Consider the following 18722-nt stretch of genomic DNA (forward strand, 5'->3'; position numbering starts at 1 on the left):
AATCTAAAGTATAAATAAATAGCGGAAGGTATATTGCAAAACCTTGCATTTGCACACATGACATTTATTGTTGGGTTTATTTGTGCTTGTTACAATAAAATAATGTGTTTGTCTTTTTTCCATTTCCTGAAAGGGTAGATTTGCCTGGCATGGGCTACTGCAAGTTGTTAGGGATGTTGCTAAAATGTACCTTACTGTTGTATGGTAAGTAGTGAGCATCAAGTGCTGCAGCTTCACTTCTTCAAATAGATTAATCCTGCCAGCTTGGGTATTGAACCAATTACATTTGAGTCACTAGCCCACCTCTGGGCAAACTACACTTTTTCCCCCTTTGGCAGAACTGTGTTTAGTTTAATGCTCTTGTGACACTGTAGCTCATAGACGGCGTTGACCATATTTCTTGATGTGTCCTTTCTCAAACAATTCTGTGGTAGGGAATGTTTGCACTCTTAACCGCATACTCGACCAAAAACCCAAAAAGAAAATGCCCAGAGGCAATTGTGGAGTAGCAATTTAAGAACTGCAAAAGGTACAACTCAAAACACATAAAGGGATTTTAAAAGGTCTGACCTCCATTATTTGGTACTTCAGGTTAGCATTCTTTACATGGACTGCCTCTATATCCCTCTTTGGGTGACTTCATCTTTTATCTTAGTGTTTTTTTAATGTACCTATGAATGGTACTAAAATACTTAGTACATCATCAAAATTCTGATTACAAATAGTATATCTCTCATACACACTTCCAAAGGGATGAATTATGTCATAATCTTCATACTCAAATGCCCTCTCAGTTCTTTCTGGGTTTAATAAATGTCCCCCTTCTATATTCTTATCTCCTGTGCATGCCTTCAGAGATTATTTTAGTTTTTTGGTCATTACAAAGTCCCGCTGGGTCCAATAACATGCACTTAATGCTTGATTTCCCGCAAGCTACTCAGCTGAAAGGTCAAGATTTTCCCCCGCACGTGAGAAATACAACTTGGTGACCTTAACATCTGCGGCCTCCTGGAAGAATGAGCCTTGTGCAAAGACAGCAGTTGCACGCAAGATGTACAACTACTTGACATTAATGCCTGCAGAAGATGTTAAAAAAAAGGGGTAATTAAAAACAAGCAACATTTCTTAGAGTATTATGTCAATAGTGCTGAGGTCGTGGGAGACTGCAGTCAAGTCCACAAGAAAATAAAATCTAAGAAGCACTCTCATGAGGACGCTTTGACAGTCCTGTGCTACAGCTATATTCTGTCACCATTGTAAAAAGATCCTCTTAACTGTCTCAAATAAAAGATTAACTCATCTGAACGTAACAAGAGCAAACCAATTTTAGTCCAAGAACAAGGGCCTATCCCAGTTGCTACCCTGTCACCAACACTTGTCCCATGTGTAACATGTGTTCTGGGCTACAGTTGGAGAGATGAATGTGTGCTGACATGCATGTGTTGTCTTATCTTCAATTTTTTAAAGTATCATTAGATTAGATTAGATTCAACTTTATTGTCATTACACATGTAAGGATAGAGAGTGAAGAAATGCAGTTAGCATCAAATCAGAAGTGCAAAAAGCAGAAGTGCATATGTACAGAATGTGCAGTATTTACAGATGAATGCAGTATGAAAAAATAAATACATTTTTTACGGCTAGTGCAAGTAGAGGTGGATAAGATAAGAGCAGAATTTGTTATATGCAGATTATGTACAAATAGGTGGTGATTAGTATGATTAACAGATGGCAATGTATGGATGGCACTATAAATATACAGATGTCTTATACCGTAACTCGACAGAAGGGATAAAGGGATGTTATATGAACAATTACACAGAACATACAGATGGAGCTATAAATATTCAGGTGTCTTATAGACCTCTACAGAATGGATAATATAGAGATGTTATATGAACAGAATATACAGAATCTTACGGAATGTATAAGTATAAATCGTGTAACCAGGTGAGGAGCTGCCAGATGCTATTGAAGAGAACAAGAAGACACTGCTGTAATGATAGAAACACTCTTTCAACCTAAAATTATCAAGATTTGTCTTTTTTTTGTTAAATTGCTACGATTAAACTATAAACTACTATGCTCACCAAGATCCTTTTATTTTACAACTACCAATATGCTTTTATTCATTTTAGGAAATCATTTCTTATTGCATTCACAAAAAAAGATAATTTTCGGTTGAGATAGATGCAGTCTCAATCAGAAAGTGGAAGAGAAAGAGATTAATAAAAGGGGTTAATATAGGTTCAGTGGTGTGTTTTAGAAATGTGTTGTCATAGGCAACTGACCAAAGAAAAAATTCTAAATTTAATTTCCAAGGCCTGCAAAATGCCAAATTGACATTTGATATGAAAATAGTGCCATCCTGACTTTCCTCTTACTGCTAGAGATATGGTCCAAGCAGACGAAAACTGAAAGGTGTTTTACTCCTTGCTAAATTCTAACCAATTATAAACAATTATGTCTTTAAAGATTATGATCAAGAATAATGGGCCTTGGGTCAGAATTCAGATAAAATCTATTAATTCTTTTTGTCTGAACAGATTGTCATTACATCGGTACATGGAGTATGATTCGTGTTATGCTCCCAAGTGCAATTTTGAGAACATGCAAGGTGAAGTGAAGTGAGGCGTACGAAGAAACGGTGATATATAGAAATTCTGCTGGTCTGACATTTTCTCATAATCCCTTCAAAATGCTGCTAGTGTCAGGAGACAGGGCATACGTCTGAATAAAAGACGGCGAAATTCACAACATTGCTGTACTTTTGTTGAGTATAAAGCTGATTTAACAGCACGGGGAAAATCTGTTTAATCACTGTTTTAGGCACTTAATTAAACAGACAATGCATTACAGAAATTGCATTCGACAGACATGGACTGAATAATGTCACATGTCTGTAAAATTTGCCATGTGTTTAAACTTACATTTCACATGAACTACATCATATCAATGGTAAACTTTTCTTTTACTTGGCTTTTTGTGTTCTTTTCTCTAATTCTGCTACAGTCGGTGTATATTTCAGTATACATTTGGCACATCTTTATATTAACGCCACGAACCAAAGCCTACGTCTAGTTATTTGCATACCCAAGGTTTTAAATTGTGGTTTGGCATCTCCATTACTATGGTTATTAGTTTAGTACTATGAATCATTATTTCAATTGATTAGAGAAGATTTAAACTGATAGTCTCTCTATTGCCTCATAGCTTAATTATTGTTTCTTTTCAATGATGGGCTGTAATTCCACTTTGCACTATGAATTAATGATTCCACAATGTAATGGTAGCCTCCCATTACACAGACAGTGGCGTCTAAATGCATCATGGTTTGTAGATATGTGTTTTTTCTGTTTAAGTGTCCGAGTAGCTGCATACATTTCCTAGTGTAGATTAATTTTCAGAATTAAATGAGAATTGAGATGAGTGTTCCTGGTTTGGTGAGTTCTATGTTAAAAAAGAAAATCCCCTATAAACAAAATCTGTAATTACACTGACTCTCCCAGTGTTGCTGAAGGATGTTGCATTTTGTGTTGTGACAGTGAAAATGACATTGGCCAGTAATTTGACACTAAGACATCAGAAACTTTTAATCAGATAGATAAGTGTGACAGGTGCCTCCAGAAAAAAAAATACACATGGGCCTTAGTGGTTTATGTTAATGTTAGATACAATTTAATTAGTAGGGAGGATCACTTATAGTTTTTACCAAATTATTACTTTTTTTTTCCACTAAAGCCAAATACAATTCACAAGGTAACTTAAGGCTCAAAATGACATCACTTGGCCTTTTAATTGACAGATATACAGTATGTCAGACTGTTTCTTTTTCATTGGCCATTTATCATCTACGTCTTAGATTTAGGGCAGCTCAGTAATATGGAGAAGAAGGCAGGCACTCAGGGTTGTTGTCATTCACAAGGTCAAACGCACACAGACACACACACACACAAAACCACAAACAGATAGGCCACCTCAAAAAGGAAAATAACTACAATGGGCAATTTACCCAGAACAGCCAGGGATGATGGCCAGGACAGAGATGCATGTGCACGCACACACACACACACACACACACACACACACACACACACACACACACACACACACACACACACACACACACACATAGCTGCGCCTCAGGACCAAGGTTCTGGCAATGCATCATTACTCTCCCCTGGAGGTGATACCATATCCCAGCATGCATTTCTCATGTGGAGTGGAAATTACCCATGGGCTGTGCTGAGAGCCAATAGAGTGTGTCCTCTCCCCTCTATCTGTCTCTCATGCTCCTTCTTCATTGCTGTGACTTTAAATCTTTTCCACCTCTTGTCTCTTTCCTGTCTGGATTTTCTCACTGCTACTGTATTTCTCAGTTTCTTTGATTCACTTTGCAGTTGTCTTGCTGTCAAACAGTGCTGTTAAAAAAAATCAACATGTAAGTTTCTTCCCACTGAAAAGTGTAAAGCGGATGTTTTCTCTGCTGTGTCTGTCATGGAAATTCGCGAATTAAGTCAATGATGCTAAAACATCAGCACAGCAAGAAAATAATTGAACATAACAGGACTAGAAAAATAATTCAGCATTTTAGAATTTTGTGTTTTCATTTTGAGAGCTCACTAACTAAAAAAAAAAGAATGTCATTAATTTTAAGATCCATTATCTATACCGCTCATTATGCAGTCAGGGGCATTGGAGCTTATTCCTACTGTCATTCAGACGAGAGATAGAATACACATTGGACAGGTCACCAATCGATCACAAGGCCTCATATAGAGAGAAACAACGTCCTCATTTAGTCTCTGATCTTGTCTCCACTCGACCTACTGCAGGGGTTTGAATGTGGGAGGAAACCGTAGAAGAAACTCATGTAGACACGGAGAGAACATGCAAATTCCACACAGAAAGGCCACCTGATTTCTAATTATAATATAATAATGTTATAATAATAATAATAATAATAGTAAAAATAACAATTATAATTTATCCTTTATTATTCCCGGCAGGGAAATTCGTTCTCTGCAATTAACCCATCATGGATGAACCCTGAGCAGTAGGCTGCCATCCACCAGCCTCAGGGGAGCAGTTAGGGGCTCAATGTCTTGCTCAACGACACTTTGACACACTAGGAGGAGCCGGGAATCAACCCAGGAATGTTCGGTTCCAAAGACGACTGGAGCCGAACATTCTTGGTATCATTGTAGAATGAAATAATAATGATAATATAATAAAAATAATAATAATAAATTCATTAATAATAGTTATCATTATTGTATAAGAACAGCAAAAATAACATCATTATTGTTGTTAGATTACGATGAGAATTATTATTGTTATTATTATTATTATCATTATTGGTATCATGATTATTAATGAAACATGAACTGAGGCTAAATCTTGTACTTTGACTCAACTATATACTGTATATGGGTACACCTACAACTGAAGCTTTCATGAAAAATTACAAGTACTAATTATAGTTTGTAATATACACATACATATATTAATCAAAACGAAAGGCACTGCATGAACAGTTTCTCCCTGAACTAACAGAGACTCACAATAGTGTGTTGAGAACCGCCTCTGATAGCTGATGAAATTCTAGAAACACAATCATTAGTCGCAACCAATTTCCTGAATGTTGACACAGCTTTTGTTGATTCTACGATGGTTGAAGACGCGCCAGACTAACCTAAGCAGCCAAAGGTGTGGACAGAATGTTTTAATAGCATTACATTTGCAATAATTCTTTATTGATTACAATCAACTGATAATTTATCAACAGACATCCTGGAACCAACAGAGAGGTTACTCAACAATTGCGGATCTATATGAACCCACAGTCAGTTCTGGTAACCAACTCAGCAAAGGGCAGGAAGATTAAAGATGAGATTTACCATTACTAAAAATATGCAAGCAGGGACACCTAAGATTACACCAAACCAAAAGTCAAGGGATGTGTAAAGACAAGTGGAAGTTCATGCCTTTAAATTGTCGCTGTCCATGGTACTGAAATCACGGGCGTCCGCCTTTTGCTTTTTTTTTTTTCTATCCATGTTACTAAACCTGGTGTCTCACTTTCAAGCTAGCTAAGCACACATATATGCAACAATCATCCACTCACCTAGACTCACAAAATTGCATAAAGTTACCACTGACCAATGCATAAGTTCCATACATAAAGCAAGAATGTCAGTGAACAAACACTGGCAACACATACTGTAGCTTGTGGTGACAATGACATGTCAGACCAGATAACATCATGTCTGGTACAGTAAATAGCAATTGTGTGTTACCTGCAGGGTAGAATAGGTTGTGCGTAAAGGGGAAAATTCAAAATACAATGTATATCAGACATGGAATGGTGCAGAACATGGTTATAACTCACGTGGCATTAGCAAATCTGATTCATAAGCATAATAATTAATGGAGCCTTCACTGCATTTATTCATTGGGCATTTAGATTCATGGTGTTGCATCATCTCTGTGGGTGAATGCTTAGAATATTACGTGATAGCCTTTCACAAAATTGAAATGTTACCCAATTCCACACCAAACTATCCATGTAGGTCTCTTAATTCAGGTCCCCAACAAAGTGCAAAAGACAGATTGTGTTGTTTGTTGGTAGTTGTTATTGAATGACAGAACGTGTATGTGCTATTGTATTGTAGAGAAGGGACACCACTGATGAGGTCTTTAATTTTTTTGTAGCACTATTGTTTTAACTGCAACGTGGGTACTCCTTCACTAAGCTGCTAAACTAATAATGGGGCAATGGAATGGTGATATAGCTCATTAACTCTGTAATCAATACTGCTTGATTAAACTCTTTTTGATTAGTGGACAAAAGAGAAATGAGGAAAAATGTATGTTTAAATGAGCTGTTATGATACCTAGGAGCCTAATACATTTTACTGAAGGGATTGATGGAATTATTGTCCTCACTACATTGGCTATCAATAATTTCCCTACTAAACAAATTGAGCTTTTGACATCAAGGGTGACCTTTTGCGAAACTTGCCCACATTCTTCACAATCAACACAGGAAGAATTTATAAACTGTTTCAATGAACCCTTTTAGCTCAAACATTAAGAATCAAGAAGAATTATAACAAGGGGTAGCCTTTCATGGACACAACATGGATTTGGTCACTTAACAAATCACTCCAATTATACCCTACTCCCCCCTGGACACACACACACACACACACACACACGCACACGCGCACACACACACACACACACACACACACACACACAAACTGTGCACATAAGAGAAACTGAAAACTTGTTAGAAACTTGTTAGTAAAGTGTTTCTAAACACTTTATTTCCATTTTCTTGTTATGTGGAAAGAAAATCTCGAGATTGATTAGATATAAAATCCATCTAAATATTGTATTTATATACTTAATATGAGGTTATTGTATAAGTCATTAAGTTTGAGCACACCTACAGTTTGCACCGCAATAAGATATGCAATCTAGACATTAAATAAAACCACTGAATGTTTATTAATTGAATCTGATTCACACGAATAATATGGTTATCATCAGTTTATAATAATGTTTGCCTTCATGTGATTTTCAAAAAATAGTAAAAAAATATGTTTTCTCATTTTTATTGTTGCGAGCGTTTGTTGCCATATGTAGGAATGTTTTACACCATAAGGTACACAGACCCTTGCAGCTGACACCCGACTGCAGCATTGTGATTTTAATCAGACAGCCATGACTTTATTTTTCATTGTACTTCCCATCAATCCTCACTTCTTAACACTGAATTTGCCACACTTACAATAACTTCCCCTCAAGGATGTTTCTTTATTTCTACATATATATATATTTTCTCGGATGACTCCGAAGCTCCAAATCACTGTAACAATAACCAATGGCCCCGATCTCCATGGTCCCGAACTCCCTGAGCTAATGTTCAGCTCTCTCCCACTTGTTCTTACCCACAAACCCCCTCAAAGCCTTGAATCATTCCTCGCTCCTTTCTTGTTCTCATCTTCCTTCAATCCATCATGTCACCCCGTATTCCCTAATTGAATATCTCCCCACATTTTTTCTTATTTAGCTTTCATCAAACTCCCTTATTTGTTTCCTTCCTGTTTCTTTCTATTTCTTCATTATTGTTTTCCCTCCCTTACTCCCATCTATGGTTTGGTTGTTTCTGTTATTTTCCGTACTGCTGTTTTTCATTTCTTTCTCTTTGGGCAAAAGACCGATGTAGATTTGAATATATCAAAGAAAAAAGAAAAAGCCAAGGTTACTTTTTTATCTGCAAAATATCCCACTCAAAATTTCAAAACACCTTAAACTTCATATAAGCCTCAATTTATTTTCTCTATCAAATTCCCATTCTTCCTGAATTCCTTGTCTTTGCCCCCCTAATTTCTTGTTATTTGCTTATTTTGTGCTCCCTCCTCTCTTCCTTGTTGTATTTCTTTGTCTTTGTACCCTTCTGCCTTCGTTTTTCACATCCACCCATTAGTGGTTATTGAGTTTTCCCTTTGTGCAAATGTATTCACCCGACTTTCTTCTCTTTGCACCTTTTCAGCTTCAATAGGTATGGTTAAACAAACACACACGCAAGCACGCACGCACACACGCACACACACACACACGCATGGATGCATGCACACACGCGCACGCGCGCGCACACACACACACACACACAATGAACACAGCAAATTCATATACTCCTCAAAACATATAAATTATTAAGATCTACGTAAATTCATAAATTGCATAAACACACACATACATTATGTTTTCACACACTAGTAGAACACACTAATGAATTACCGAGATGTTTATTAATTCCTCAGAAAATCATAAAAACACACAAACAAATACAAACACACACACACACACACACACACACACACACACACACACACAATGAAACGAAATAACCTCGCCCCTTACTCAAAGTGCTCCTTGTCTCAATTAGCTGCTAACTCATTTAGCACTTCATGTAAGCTCAGCTAGATCCAATTATAGCAAGAGAGAACGAAGTTTGAGTGGGAGGCCATTTAACCTCATGGCAAAAAGGAATGTAATACATATTTCCGATTCAACAGTATTAAATATGTTGAAAAGAAATGCTGAACGACATGAGAGTTCGAACACATTTTGCTTCCAATGTGAGGTTGAATTAATGAAAGTGAAATAAACAAATTGACATGCAGAGATAGATAGGGAGATAGAGAGAGAGAGAGAGAGAGAGAGAGAGAGAGAGAGAGAGAGAGAGAGAGAGAGAGAGAGAGAGAGATAGATAGATAGATAGATAAGTATTGTTGATTATTATTATTAGTTTGTGTGCGTTATCAAATTATCTGCTGCTCAGAATGGTCAGCCACACAAAATGCAACACCCATTTTGATGAAATGTCAAATATGGGTTGGAAAAGACAGAGAAATACCAAAGAAATGACAGGGAGATTTAAGTTTCCTTGGGGAGGAGAAGGGAAGAGAAGTAGACGAAGTTCGATACATTCAATCCACTGTTTATAAGACAGTAGCTCCAGTATTTCATAACACCTCTTCTTTTGTGTCTCAATGTCTCATATATCTCATCGAAAAAAAAAGAATACTAACAATGTAGGAAATTGAGGGTCTTTTTTACATTCAATTAAAGCAACTAATTTGTTTAGAAATGAATGAAATCAAATGAAATGTAAGGACTTCATTAAATGTGGTGGAATTGGATAGGAACATCAGATGTTGTAAGCTGCCATATCAAACCCAATGTCTCCAAGCAGACCAATGGCATCACAACTGCAATGATTGCCAAAATGTTTTTATATTGCAAATAATGCTTTGGACAAAAATACTCTTAAAAAATACTCTTAAGCAGCGTCACCTCCCACCATACCATCCCAAAGACTAATCAAATACTTTTGGAATTCCATTTATTTTTTTATGCATTCTTTTGGTCCAAAAACAATGACAATATATTTGGACCTCAATAAATGGTATGTCTACAAAATGCATTTCACATCAACCATAACAATTGCTAGCATATCTGGTAAGAGCTCAGCGAGACAGTTACTAAATCTGTCCTTATCTAATGTCAATGTAAAGCTTGTGTTTTTTCCCTCCTTCTTTTTAGGTGTTTGAAGTTCAAGCAGGATCAACCTCATGTGAGAGAATTAGTATACAGAGAGTACAGATTCTCTGACAGCATGGTTTCTCCCCGGGATTTAAGTAACAGTGTCTTTTCAAAATCCCCAGCCGGAAGATACAGGGGATTTCCATTTTGATGTATCACGAGAGCATGGTCATACTGAGAAAATCACCTTACATTTGGGCACAGAAAACCAGATGAGAATTGAAGTAGATGTTAACCACTAAAACCACTAATTAAGACACTATTTAAAACTAAAGTAAGGTAAACACTTTCTTTCCTCCCCTTTACAATGTCTCTCCCAATTTCAAGCTTGCAGTGTCTGTTTCTCTCTATTTTGATTGACAGGTGCAACTGAGACTTGATCCATGCACATCTCAGTCCCCCTTACTGTCTAATAAAATCTAATAAAATACACACACACACACACCATATATATAATATATATATATATATATATATATATATATATTGGGAGAGAGACTTGTGACTTGTGTAGAACTGAAAATCAGGTGGAGTATTCTTTATCACAGTATTTGAAAGAACAGTAATGTTTTGGTATTCTTTTTCTTAGTCCACATTGTTTTTTTCTTCTTTCTTTTTTCCGGCAGAGTGCTGTAAGTGAAAGAGTGAATTATTATGAAAGAGGAAACTAAATATAATTCTAGCATTGTATTTCAATACACTGAATACCATTTATCTGAAATGGGATAAAGTTTGGTTAAAGTTTTTCAGAGGCTTCACCTTGATGTCTTACCAAGGACATTCTGAAAAATAGGGATCCGAGTACATGTGTATGTTTGTGCATATTAGGTGATATATTTGTTTGTGAAAAGGAGGAGGTGAAAGTGACGGTTCCAAAGTTTGAAAAAATTTAGATTTTTTTTTTAGCCGTAGCCCAAGATTATTCCCTTAGATTTCCCCAGCTAAATGCTATCCCAATAATTTGCACAGCCAGTTAAAGGAAACTGAAAATAACCCCTATTTAAAGAGGGTGAATGAAAATGTGGACTTTTTCCCACGAACAGAGGAGTAAAATTGAATATCAGGATAGTAAGAAATGAATTGAGGAGTTGACAACATATGGATAATTAATTTCGAAGCTATGTCACTCAACGCAGGGTAGTGAACATGCTCCTTCCGCTTATAAAAAAAAGTGATAACGAGTAACTCCACCTTCACACTTGCATTCACAAACCACAGCCCTCAGCCATCCTACCTCGGGTCTTTCTGTATTGAGTCAATAGAGGGTGAACGCTGAAGGCTGCCTTCTGGGGGCAGGGCAGGTCCAGACTTGCTGTAGGGGGATTCCACCACGGAGGGACAGTATTGTAGGGTGCGATAGGGGTCCGCCACATAGGGGTCTGAGCCATACATTTCTCCCCCTCCACCTCCTCCACTTGTGGTGTAGCCTGGTCCCACTGTGGCATAGTTGTTGCCCCCACCGCGGCTGTAGTTTCCAGTTCCTGTGCTGTGACTTCCTGTGCGCTGCAAAGGGGAGGTGTCTACACCAGGGGAGGAAGGAGCTAAGGTAGGAAAGTAGGGACAGAGGACATAGCTTAGGACCTGATCATGGACATACTGGGTAAGGTCTATAGGGCAGAGAATGCAGAGGAAAGTTAGGAGAGGAGAGGAGTTGATAAGGAATAACAAGTATGTCTCCATGTGAAGAATAAGCATTGCCAACATGCCAAGGATTAGCAACGAGGAACAGTGTTTAAAAGAGAAGAAAGGAAACAGAAAAGATCAATCCTTTGTTTTTGTGAATGTACATAAGATTCTTATTCTTATTTACGTATCATCATCATAATAAACAACATCATGTATATATATATATATATATATATATATAAATTGTAGGTAGAACATTTCCAAAACCCATTGAGTCAATGTCAGAAACAGGCCATTATGCTGCCATTCTAATTCAGTGAGTTTACATGTAATCCTATTTACAGGTAGCCAGAGGACAATTGCAGTTACTTTTTGTGTGCAATGAGACAGCTGTCTGGTGAGTAATGAAGACAAAAAAGTAAGAAAGAAAACATAGCATAAGAAAATAATACATACAACACCAAGCAATCTCTCTTTGAGGGAGATGAAAACAGAATGAGGATTTGCTTGGGAGGGATGTAAGTATCCTGCTGGGGCACAGTAGCTGTCACCTTCCCTCCCCTCCGTGTTGGAAGGGAAGACTGTGATATATCAGGGTGTTAATGTGAGTCGGGGGGGCCATGTTTCTATGGCTGTAAAAACATTGAGAGTCAGTTTGGGGTGTGGGGGAGGTAGGGGTCCATCTTATCTACGATTAGAACCGAGGTATTTGTACTGAGAAACCTACACACATGCAAAAACACCATCAGTGTGTTCTCCAGGGAATAAGCGATAAATCACAGAGCCATGGAATCAATATGTGGCCATGTGATTGAATGGGGCTTTAACACAGTCCAATGAGGCTCCTCATACAAAGAGAATTAGCCTTTGAAACTGTGTCTGGGTATAAAAATGCACACACATTCGGCATAAATACAAGGTCATAGACACAAGCTCTCTCATGCATCTCATAACACTTCCAAGATAGAATGCATACACATGTATAAGTGCTTGAGTGTGTCTAATTGTTATGTAACAAACAAACTTGCTCTTTAGTGCTGTCTGAATGGTGGCATTTACTTGACCTTCAAAGCCCTCTTATACCCCTCCTCTTTATCTCTCTTCTGTCATTCTCTCTAACACACACTCAAACACACATCCACGTCCATATGTGAGAAGCCCCAAATATTTGCTGCATGATATGGATCAAAATTGTCAGTTACTTTTGCAAATTTTGCGAAGCTCCATTACTCAGCAAACCAGAGGCATACCAGCATTTGCATATTTTACTTCCTAATTTGAGACAAAGGTTAAGGTTAACAAATTCCTGTTCCAAACAGACACATTCAAATTCCAGCCATTTAATGCTCATGAGGCAAAGAGGCTTGTAAGTTTTTATTGATGCATCATATTGATGTTTATATATTGATGGATGTATTGCTGTACTTCGACAAAGCTCCAAAAACACTTAATTCAGGAGAAAGTCTGTAGGAAAAAAGAAACGAAGAGATGAGAAATGAAGACCGTAGCTTCAGTGTGGAAAAGCGGCAAAGCTTGGGAGAGAGGAAAGAAACATGAGGCGATGGAAGAAATGACAGTAGAGCCATGGAGAATGCAGAGAATGGAAGGGTAATGAAGCAGTCACTCCCATCAGAAGCAAATCCCACTCTTTTCTGTACTCTTTGAACAGTGTCTGTGGTGTGTCGGTCTTTCTGAATGTCTCATTAGTAGCAGGGGCTTGGGGCTAACACCGCCGGTGTCATTGTGGAATCTCTGAGACTAGACACTAGAATAGGAGTAACCTCAGAGTAAAAGAGCAAGTTAGGAATGCAGAGAAAAGAGGAAAAGTAAAAAAAAAAAAAAAAAGTATATTAAAAAAATGAATATCTTTTGTTAAAAACTTACCACGAAGACAAAGAAAACAAAATAAAAGTGCAAAATAGAAAGGGACGAAATTCCGTAGAAAATGTCCTGCTATTTCAGACAGACCCTTTTATTTTGACATTCTCTTAGTTTATATTCAGCTTCCAGATACTTTTTTTTATGCCTTTAGTTTTTCCTCTCTGCTAAATCTTTTCAGTTTGCCTCATATCTCTTGTGTTCTCTTACCTTAAGTAAACGGAGATGCTGAGTATATGAATAGTTCTGGCAAAGACTGGTTCTGGCTGGTGACTTGAACTTTGAGGGGCAATATTGACTAGCAAAAATCATAATGTGGGAGCCTGTTTATAGATATATGTATGACTATCAATCGTATTATTTATAAGATTACATTAGATATGAAGTCAGGTCAACTGTAAACAAGAGAGAAATAGATTTGTTGTTATGAAGTAAAAATAATAAGGGAACATAAATCTATTGGCGGTTGAACTCACAGGTTGTGACTTTCAGGGTAGAAAAAAAAAATGTTTTGTTTTTTTCTCCTTTTTTGAGAGTGAGAAAATCAGAAAGGGGCTGGGGTTGTCTTTATATCTTCTTGCTTTGGCATCTGGTAAAAAAATCACAGCTGTGCTCCTGCTGGCATATTGGTGACAGTAAAGGAAAACTCTATTAGTCATTTGACACAGTGATACCTCTGCAATTAGCCAGCCGGCAGAGAGACCAGCTAGCTTGAAAGGAGGCTGACTTTTTCAAGGCTGAGACGTGGGAACCCTTGCTGAAGAGATGGAGATGGGAGCTGGAGCAAAAAAAAAAAGAGCAAGGAAGAGTGAGAGAGAAGGAGAAACAGAATTCAAGGGGATCAAACCAATCCTCTGAGCTCTCCTTGTCCATCCTTCTCATTCTTTCATCTCTGCCTCTATTTCTTTTGGTCCTACTCTGTCTCTGTCACTCGCCCCCATCACTCCCTTGCCCTTTTCTCTCCTTTCATTCTTTCCTTCTGCCTCCCTCTAGATCTGGCCCTCTTTGTCTTTACAGCCATCCATCTTCTCTCTCACACTTCTTCTTTTAAACCCTCTCTTTCAATCCCCTGCATTCCTCTTTTTGCTTTTCCTCCCAGCTTACATTTTATGTCCGTCATCCTATCTTCATCATCCATTCATTTCATAGTTTTCGCTCCCTTTCTTCCATATCACCCCTATGTCGCTCCACCTCGCTCCCTCTATTGTGGTTGTAGAAGACTATGTGATCAGAGCTGAGGACATGTCCTTTCTCTCGACACGCTTCAGCGCTCAGCACGATTACACAAAACCCAGTCAGTACAGTCTATCTCTCTTACACACACACACACACTGACAGACACACACAACCACACGAACATGGATTTGTTAATGTGCAGTTGATTGACATGCTCTATACATGCTTGTCTGAGCTACACTTTTGGTTTAAGGTCAGGCAGCAGCACGAATGTACACCTCGACTACAGCAGTGTTGGGTGAGACAAACATCCCAGACACAGTCACACAATCTCCCTGGACATGGAGGAGAGGAGGGATTAGGTTCTCTGTTTATCCCTGGGAGAAGCTCTTGGCCAACACACAGCTCTTGATGTTAGCGAGCTGGAAGCACTGGATCTTTCTTTATTTATTTATTTTTCTTTTTTTTTCTCTTTCTCTCTGCCCCCCCACCCCCCACCCCACCCCACCCCCCACCCCCTGCACACAGTTTGGCACTGTGAAAGCTCTAAGATAGTTGTGTCTGTGGTCTGAGGTTCTATGTCTCCCACAACATATGCCACCTAGACTCAGCAGGAGCTGAAGGCAAGTGGTTGTTGCTCTGTATGTATGATGTGGGCACACAAATACATCTACACACACTCACTCACTCACACACACGCGCACGCACACATGCATCGGTCTTTGTGTTGCTCTTTGTTTGCTTATTGTTTTTTTCAAGAGCTACAATCCTATTTTCTTTATCATTCAGATACAGTGCGCATTTTTCCCTTGTGTGTGCAACAATAGCAATATGAAATAGTATATTCCTATTTGACCGCTCTGCTTTTAGTCCACTGTCTGCTGAAATAAGCTCCAGCCTTGACCCTGAATGGAAGTGGGCCAGATATGAGATGGGCAGCAAATTTAACTTGAACAAATTGACTGCTGCTGTACATTTATGCGTAAGACAGTATGAAAAAATAGTCACAGCAAAACGGATTTATTCAAAGCCCCCTAAAGGAAAATCTTTGTTCGGCATTTTCAATAAAAGTATATCACAACGATTGTTTGACAGCAGGACATTACTTGCAATGAATCAAGTACTAATATACAGTAAAATGTGTTTTTGTTGCCACCACCAGTTCTCAGTAAAAAAAAAAAGCCACATCATCTAATTCGGCAGTTATAAATATTCAATTTTTTGATTGCTTTAGGGGAAAAGATGGCCAAAAACAATTCAATGCAATTGAAAATGTGTACGAAAACTATGACAAAGACAAACAGACAATCTAAAACAACAAAGGATAGCTGGTCCTGAATGCTTCTCAGGCAGCTTCATGGTTTGTGCCCTCAGTGGTAATCCTAACACCCATACAGGGACATGAACATTGATTCAGGATATTGAGGACACAATTAACTCTGTTGCATGCAAATTGTAGGAATAGTACAAACATTTAATCATCTGATAAAGTAAAATTATAAGTGTGGAATGAATAAGCAATGGATTAAATGTGTGGAATAACAAGTCCTACGCTGATCATGGGGGCAAAACCAACAATTGTGAAATATTATTGTACATTGAGGGACAATAGGGACACAGTTACAAGAAGCAATATATAGAATAAGAGAAAAATTACAAAAATATGAATTAATAATGTTTAAAACAACAGAAATGGATCTTGCTTTTTATTTGATGAGGAGAGTTATAAAAGCCTTTGTGCTGACTTCAAATATATCTTTGTGATCTCAAAGGAAAAAAAACAATAGTGTTTTCCTTTTTGCAGATATGAATTTATTACTGCTGATAAAACACAGAATATGCTAATCATGTAAAGTCAGACAGCATGGGACGCCATGGTAAATTGTGTGTTTGTGTGTGTAAATGTGTGTGTGTGCTTCTGTGTAGCTGTGGTGGCTGTGTAGGTTTGAGCCTTTTTTGTTAACACTGATGCATGTGAGCAGTACACTTCTGCTAGCAGTGCCTCCAGTGTCGGGTAATTTGAGTAGTTTGTGCTGGGCAACTAACACCAACTTCACCTCAACATACATTTAGGAAGTGCCATACTCAAAGATTCAAAGATTCAAAGTATTTATTGTCACATGTACAGTGTGGAAACGTGTTTCCCCATTCAATGAAATTCTTACTTTCCACAGTGCATTTGGCTGCCATGCAACTGCGAACATGCAACTGGCCTCCGTATGCTGCTCTGCAATGAGAGGAAGAGAAGGGGTGGGAGCCAAGAAGCCATTGAGTTGAGGGGATGGGTGTGTGTATATGTGAGCCCGCTGACTTCAGTATCCATTCAGTCCCACCCAATTGTCTCTCCCGCCTGATTGTGACGACGAAGAGACGACCGTGGAGATGACCTCGGAGAGTTCTGATACAGAGACAATGGTCGCAGATGGAGCGGGTGACGGGGGGGCATCTTGTCTGCATAACATCCAGGAGAGTGGAGAGATACCAGCCTTCCAAGGCCGGCATCTGGGGCCAATGAAGATAACAATTGTTTTGGGTTCAGGCCAGCACTGTAATATTCCGTCTTTCTAAAGTCATTCTGGTTCTCCCTGTGGTATCGATCTAATTGTCCAAATTTGGTGGCCAATACCATCGAGTGAGCTGTCAACTTTTCCAAGGTGGTATCCATCCTCAAAAAACGTCCATCCTGTCTACGACAGTGCTCGCATATCATTTGAGTCTGAGTGTTGACAGCCCAACACATTCCATCAGAATGTTTGCGATAAATCAGGAAACTGATAGCTCCAAACAGCAGCGTACCGGTTATCATAATTCCAATTACGTAGGATATCTTCAGCATCCTCCACGAAAACGATTGACAGGCACACGATCCACCACTTCCCCAGGAGCCCATTGTGTATCCAGCAAAAACATTCCATTGAGGCATGAGGGCTTGCCTTTACCCTGTCTTCTCGTCGAGAAAATTTGGTCAGTTTTGTCGAGAGACAAATTGATCAATTCCATTTTTGGATTTTGGACGAAATGCGAAGAGAGGCTCCGATACTTCAGACAGAGACAGCACAAGAGCAGCAAGCAGGGCAGATAAGGGCAGGAAGGGAGAGAGAAAAGTGTCCGCCTTCGTTGAGAGCCAGAAGAAGAGTCTTCATATGGGATATACTTTCTGCTGATGTGTTGAATAAGTCGGAGGCTTTGAGCGGGTAATTAAAGCTTTATGAAGCTTCAGCAATAAATAAATAAAATAAATAAATAAAACATCCTAATACTGTAAAGCTTTAAGCCAGTCAAGCCGCCCAGTTTGTACTTTATTTGGGTGAGCTGCTGTACACTAGGATGAATGGTCCTGCAGGTTACAGCTCATTTTTGTGGCACCCATACTATTTAAGTGCTTATAGAGAATATTCCTCAGAAATTGTAAACCCAATTAGCTACCCGCTCATTTCAAAGCAGTATGGTTCTTTTTGTCCTTCCTCTCCTTTTCTTTGTTTTAAATTACTTGGAACCTCACTGAAATTGAGAGCATTAGACTGAAAAATGTCATGGTTTTAGCTGCATCATGACAGTACAGTTTCATGTAAGTGTAGGAAACATTCAAAAATGTACTCATGAACTCATCTATCTTAGTGATCGAGGGAGGCTGAGAACTTGGATATAAATGAAGCCCAGTGGCAGGACATGCTCCACAGGGTATCAGAACCCAAGATGAAGCTCAACCAAGCATAGATCCACCAACGGGCATGAGGCCTGAACCCGTCCAGCCACAAACAGCAGTAGAGAGGAGGATGAGTAGGCAAAAGCCTCAGATCTTGTGGCCTGAATCCTGTCAGAAAAAAGAGCAGACAACCACCGATACAGACCTTGTCCATCTCCTTGAAGGTCTGGAAGGGAGTGTGGAAACAAAACTGGATATGATTGGATAGATCATTTAC

At 38.6% G+C, this 18722-nt stretch overlaps 1 protein-coding gene across 3 annotated transcripts in view; it reads right to left on the bottom strand.

Annotated features, from left to right (window-relative positions):
* Positions 1–18722, bottom strand: part of ctnnd2a (catenin (cadherin-associated protein), delta 2a) — a 282667-nt gene that overhangs the window by 101019 nt on the left and 162926 nt on the right. For all 3 annotated transcript variants that reach the window (XM_086151388.1, XM_086151386.1, XM_086151387.1), the window contains exon 12: positions 11354–11660. In XM_086151388.1, the coding sequence (XP_086007514.1) occupies positions 11354–11660 (307 nt within the window). The remainder of the gene's footprint in view (positions 1–11353; positions 11661–18722) is intronic.

Source organism: Fistularia commersonii, chromosome 8 (assembly GCF_037954325.1).
Source record: "Fistularia commersonii isolate RoL2024-O1a breed Wild chromosome 8, RoL_Fcom_v1.0, whole genome shotgun sequence".
In the NCBI taxonomy this organism is placed as follows: Eukaryota; Metazoa; Chordata; class Actinopteri; order Syngnathiformes; family Fistulariidae; genus Fistularia; species Fistularia commersonii.